This window comes from Chinchilla lanigera, unplaced genomic scaffold (genome assembly GCF_000276665.1).
Source record: "Chinchilla lanigera isolate Chin_1 unplaced genomic scaffold, ChiLan1.0 scaffold00081, whole genome shotgun sequence".
NCBI classification, from domain to species: domain Eukaryota; kingdom Metazoa; phylum Chordata; class Mammalia; order Rodentia; family Chinchillidae; genus Chinchilla; species Chinchilla lanigera.
The window spans coordinates 7,504,530-7,510,750 of record NW_004955482.1 but is presented as its reverse complement, the minus strand read 5'-3'; the positions used below and the strand labels follow the sequence as shown (position 1 = coordinate 7,510,750).

Sequence of the window (6,221 nt, the reverse complement as noted above, 5' to 3'; positions counted from 1 at the left end):
TTTTTTTGCAGTGCTAGGGATGGAAATCACGCCAAGCGCACCTCCTACCACTGAGTCCCACCCGGGCACTCATTTTTAATGAGGTCCAGCTGTGTGGCACGGGCAGTTCTAGGCGCTGCGGATACACGAAGGACATATTTTTCTTGTGCTCTTTTCTTGTGACACTACCATAGCCAAACGGAGAAGTTGCTGGGGTTTTTTTGTTTGTTCTTCAGGGGAGAAGCTATTGACCGTTTGACAAATGCAAGCAAATCATTCAAGGACTGGAATCTATATAATGAAAACCCTCAAGATTATGATTTTTGATTTAGTTATTTCTATATTTCACGTTTAGGAGAAAGTCACAAACAAACTAACTCAGAAAAATGCTGAGGCCCTTCCCTGAGGGTGCTGTGGATTCAGTCTGCGGACTGGCCTGTGTCTGTAGCCACAGCCCTGCCCTCACTTCCGTGTCTCTAGCTGCTTCTGCTCAGCCAAGGCAAAGCTGAGAAGCTGCAACACAGACCTGCCGACCTGTGAAGATTCAAATATTTATTATCTGGCCCTCTACAAAAAAAGTGTGCTAAAATGATCACACGGACTGTACAAAAAATGACATTCTAAAAATGGTCCCGGCTTAAAGTAGAAATCTCGCTCTCCGGCTCCTGTACTTACCTAGGCAGGAGAGCAGACTGATTTTCAAGAAAGACTGAACCATGCTATAGTCAGAAAATTAATCTGACTCCCCTCACCCCATTCTCCAGGCTTTTTTTTTTTTTTTTTTTTTTTTACAACATTAGAAACAGATTCAATTTCCCATTGGGTCAATAAAATCGGTTCTCATGGGAAAAACCCAGGTACTTCCAAAAAAGATTCAACCTGCCAAGTGTCAACTGTTAAAATGTGCCAGAAGGCTGAATTTACATTCCCTCTCTGAATAGCAAGTTGGTCCGTCCTGAATAAGTAAACCTTTTTGAAGTGCTGATATTTTTTTTCCAAAATGCTCTGAAGTCTGACAACAAATCATTCTGAGCAGCTTATCTTTACCCTGTCAGCCACTGGGAGGCATCCGTTCTGTGTGTGAGCTGTGAGAACTCCCGCTAGACTCACGCAGCAAAGAGTATAAACAAAACATTCCTATCTGCTCAATTCTTGGTTACAAGTGCCACGTCCACAACAAGAGCTGTGGAATTAAACTGCACTCTTCACCGCCACGAGGGTCTGGCCCACTGATACGGAATATGTGACAGAGACCTGCTCACCTCCGGCGGAAGCACCTCGTTCTACACTGAGCACCGCAGACTCTTCTCTTTTGCCCAAGCTACTAGACGCAAATAAGGGCTGGCTACTGCTTTGATGTTGCTCTGTCCAGGACGGCTCCCAACCCACGCAAGATATGGGGAATTAGGTTTGGGTCTTTCAGCCCGGGCGTTTCACTTTCTGTCCCCAGATTTTACTGGCCTGGTCAGCCACACTGTATCAAAACCACATGTCACGCACTTACATGACGACCGGAACTGAGCAAGCAGAGAAGACACTGAAGTCCACAGGGCTGCAGTCAGGGTCACAACAGCAGTTGACATCACACTGGGCGGGGGACAAGTCACAGACACACAGAGCAGCCACTGCAGGAAGAAGAGGGCAGGAGTCAGAGTGCCGCCGTCAGTGAGTGGTGACTGCCCCCTGCTAGAAACCAGTTTTGGACAAAAGGTCTGCTTCGCGTTCCCTAGCGCGGGTCTGCGTCGGTCTGAGCCCTCTGCACCGGAGGGAGGCGGCTGATCACCCGACTCGGGACGCTCTGTTCACGCTCGGGTACAAGGACTCTGACTTGGAAAGCTGCGTGGGAAGCCCAGACGGCTATGTTTTTCAAAACTTGCAGGTGACACTGATCCCTGGCACGTGTTTAAAAACCAGCACAACTAACCACCTGCCTGACCATCAGAGCCGTGGGTCTAGTCCCACATTCCCAAGCCCCTCTTGCTCTAGGTTATAACTGGAGGAAGGACCAACTTAACACTTTAACGCCAGAGAAAACGGGGTTTCAGTCTTGTGCCAGTTCTTATACAGGGTATGCTACAGCTTTGACGCTGAGCTCATGTTCACAGGCTTTGGCCAAGAATCAGACTGCCTCGGGAGTTCAGACCACCTATAGGCACTCAGATGACAGAGCGTGAAGGAAAGCCGGGAATCTCCACTACACAGCTTTTCACTGTTGATGACGAGTATCTAGATTTTTAACCCTCGTATGTGTATCTCCATTTTTAACCGATGCAGTAATTACCAGGGGTGACTGAAATAGTGCATATTTAAATTTAAAAATTTATTACACTAAAAGACACACTGCCATTCACCCCTCTCAGAGTATTCCCTCTCGATGTGACCACATTCCATACCATATTCCTGCCACTTTGGGACACAGTGTCAGAAGTCCTCTTTTGTGTCTTTACGAGGTGTGATCAAAAATATAGTGAATGTGGCTGCCAAGCGCCATCCAACAGAGAGGCAGGCTCGAAAACACTAGGGTGTGTCTTCCTCCACCTTCTTCACCAGATTTGGCAACGAGTGACTTCTTGCTCTTCCCCAGTGTCAAAATGACCATGAAATGATCATTTTGAATCAATTCAGGATGCTGAGTCAGCCACGACAGTGGAACTAAAGACACAAGAAAGGGCTCCAGAGCTGCTTTGGCAACTGGCAAGAAGGAGAGGGTAAGTGCGTTCAGAGCGAAGCGGTGGATTTTGAGGATGATTAACGGCAATGGATCTTTGTTGTGATAAATTTCTAAAACAATTTAAACGTGCACCAGTTTTCTTATCATACACACTATGTGGATTAAAAACCACTAAGCCCAGTGCTGGGCATGGTGGCACACGCCTGTAATCCCAGCACTCGGGATGCTGAGGCCGGAGGAGCTCAAGGCCAGCCTGGGCTACAAAGTGAGTTCAAAACCAGCCTGAACTGCATAGTGAGACCCTGTCTCAAAAAGACCAAAAATAAATAAATAAATAAATAAATAACAAAACAAAAAAACCCACTGAGTCCAAAAAAAAAAATAGCAGAGCATGAAAATAGAAACACTGACTTGATGGTAGAGATTATTGCTTGGAGGATAGAAATGAAATAAAAGCAGAGCTTCAAGCTGGGCGTGGTGGCACATGCCTGTAATCCCAGCACTTGGGAGGCTGAGGCAGGAGGATCGTGGTGAGTTCGAGACCAGCCTGAGCTACAAAATGAGCTCAAGGCCAGCCTGAACTGTATAGCGAGACCCTGCCTAAGAAAGACCAAAAAAAAAAAAAAAAAAAAAGAAAAAAAAAAGCAGAGCTTCAATCTTCTATAATGGTTTGCTTTTTTTTTTTTTTCCAGAAAAAGATCTCAAGCCAAAAAAGCAACATACTAACAAGAAAAGAATCTCACACAAATGCTTTTTTTTGGGGGAGGGGGGTACTGGGACTCGAACTCATGACTTTGTACTTGCCAGGCAGGTGCTGTGCCACTGAACTATATCCTGGGCCTGCAAATGCTAACAGAGGGCTCATACAATATTATTTGTATCTCTGAATTTTTCATGATAAAAATGAGCTTTAGAAGAATATGGCCCCCAAAAAGTGTAACATACTCTTCAGAAGAGTGTGAGAGAAGAAGGTTTTGGGGGTTTTTGTTTTTTTGAGACAGGATCTCACTATACAGTTCAGGCCTCAAACTCACAGTTATTCTCCTGCCTTTGCCTTCCAAGTTAGATTATAGGTGTGTGCCACCACATCCGTGGAGGAGAAGGTTTTATCAATAACTACAAGACGCTTTCTTACAAACGTCTTCTCCTTAGGTTACCTGTGTCAATCAGCATGTGCTTAGTAAGAGATGGACCCCACACACACTAATGTAAGAAGTGGAAAGGACAGTTCGGCTCCCTGCCTTATGTGTTTAGACTTACAACCTTCATTTGTTTACAAAATTTAAAACCCTTTTATAGGTAGCTATAAGACTCCTAAGCATTAAGCAATAGTGTTTAACACCTCCTGAGGGGGGATAAAGGTCTCTATTTGAGATGTGAGTGCACTGAATCTTCCACTAAGGACCTGTGAGCCCTCACTGGACCCAAGCAGCACTCAGCTGCCCTTCTAAGCCTCTCATCTGCACGCCTGGCCCGGACAGCGGGGACCCTGCTTCTCTCCCACCAGTACCGCCTGAACCTCGTTCTGCAACTTCCCACCTAGCTGTCCAGAGGCAGTCTCCTGCTCCAGCACTAGCAGCTATGTGACCAGAAGTAGGCAGTTCACCTACCTGAAAAATAAAGTAACAGTGCCCACACCATTAGGTTGCTGTGATGATTAAGACACATCACAGGTGAAATGCCTGGCATAGTGCCTGCCATTCAATAAGCAGTTAATAAATGAGTTATTATTGTCACAAGTCTAAAGAATGATCCTTTAAAAAGGAAATCAAGTTGGGTATGGTGTGCACACCTGTAATCCGGGCACTCTGGGAGGCTGAGGCAGGAGGACCAAAAGTTCAAGCCCTGTCTCAGCAATGTAGTGCTTTAGTGAGAGAGACCCTGACTCAAAATTTAAAACAAAATTTTTTCAAAGGGCAGAAAATATAGCTCAGTACAAAGACCCTAGGTTCAAACCCCAGTACCAAAAGAAAAAAAGGTACAAATTTATCACTTATACTGGAAAAACAAGGGAGAAAATGCCTTAATAGATGAAGTGTTTTTTATATGGATAAAAGACAACCCAGCCCAAAAAACTTTAGACAATTTTAGGACATGGAATACTTGGCTATAGTCTGTCCTAGTAAGTCAAAGATTTTCCTATTAATTTACCAGAACAGGAGATAAATGTAAAGATTTTGTTTATATATTAAAGTAGCAAATATATTCTTCTGTAATTTTTCTTGGTGCTGGGACTTGAACTCAGGGTCTCCTGCCTGCTAAGCACACCCTCTACCACTGGGCTACATTCCTGACTCTACTTTTTCTTACCATCTACTCATAATTTCCAAAGGTGGCCTTCTGGAGAAATAACGGCTCAGTAAGCCAAATTAACATCCTGACCTCCTGGAGTTCAGGGTGTCAGTCAATAATGACTTTTTAACTTACACGAGCCTTAAAGAAAAATTTTTTTCTCTCAAACAGAAATTAAAATACATACCTACTGAAGTTACTCTCAATCCAGACACAAGATTAACAAACAACTTTGAGATCACAAACCCTTTTGAGAACCTGCTGACTACCATGACCCTCAGCCCAGAAACACATTTTCATCAACTTCTGCACGCACAAGGCATCACTGACATCCCAAGGTTGCCGTGTCAAATCGGATTATAAAATATTCACTAAATTTGTAATTACAGAATTTGAAGATCAGCTCCTGAGAGATATGTTAACTATCCCTAAATATAAATCCTAGAAAGTAGGACTAACCACTCAGCCCATACCTTCCCACCTCCAACCAAACACAGGACCCTGAGGTGTTGCAATTCGAATCAACCCCTTCACTCGCTCACACTTACTAAGCTGGACCTTTGGTGCCTGTCTTTAATATAGTAAGTTCAATACAGCCTATGCATTCATTTCCACCACTGTCCGAACACTTTCTATTTAATTTCACCTGCGGCTGTTCTCATGCACTCATTACTGAGTTCAGCATTAATGGTATCCGGAGTCAAGGCAAGAACTTTCAAAGCTGATACGGACTCACGCTCTCTGAGCCTCGGCTTCCTCATCTATACGACATGGATGCTGTCATCTACCAGGGTCACTGGTGGGAGGGTTCAGGCCTGCGGAACACTCTGCCTGTCAGCACACTGTTAACTATCACTGCTACTCTTTCAGTCATCACTCGGGCCACCCCTCCACTTTGGATCATTCTGGACCTCCCAGGAGGTAGCTGAGGGTACCCACCATCTGTGACGGGGACGGGCCTGGGGCTGGAGGAGGGCTCCGGGGATCTGGAGGTGCCTAGGGTCCTAGGCGCGAAGGAGGGTCCGAGAGTGGCAGGGGGTGCCTCGGTGGAGTTGATGTCCTCCGTCGGCTCCGCGGGAGTGGCCACGGCTTGCGCGCTCACGGAGGCCCAGCCGGCCAGAAGCACCAGCAGAAGCGGCCGGAGGCCCTGCGGCCCCATGGCGCGGCAGAACCCAGCGGGGCCCGCGCCCTGGATCATCCGTTGCCCGGCAACCGCGACAGCCAGGCGCAAGGCAACCTGGGAAAGGCCCCGCAAGGCTGCGCCAGTTGGCTAGAGGGG

The 6,221-nt window shown here is 46.2% G+C and overlaps 1 protein-coding gene across 8 annotated transcripts in view; it reads right to left on the bottom strand.

Moving 5' to 3' along the window:
* Positions 1 to 6,197, bottom strand: part of Tctn1 (tectonic family member 1) — a 29,052-nt gene extending 22,855 nt beyond the window's left edge. For 4 of the 8 annotated variants that reach the window (XM_013503666.1, XM_013503669.1, XM_013503668.1 and 1 more), the window contains exons 1-2: positions 5,882 to 6,197; positions 1,484 to 1,604 (exon numbers count right to left, since the gene is read on the bottom strand). In XM_013503666.1, the coding sequence (XP_013359120.1) occupies positions 1,484 to 1,604; positions 5,882 to 6,140 (380 nt within the window). In that variant the 5' untranslated portion in view covers positions 6,141 to 6,197. The remainder of the gene's footprint in view (positions 1 to 1,483; positions 1,605 to 5,881) is intronic. The other 4 variants (XR_001230982.1, XR_001230980.1, XM_013503667.1 and 1 more) reach the window with 2 other exon arrangements.
* Between the last annotated feature and the right edge of the window lie 24 nt (positions 6,198 to 6,221).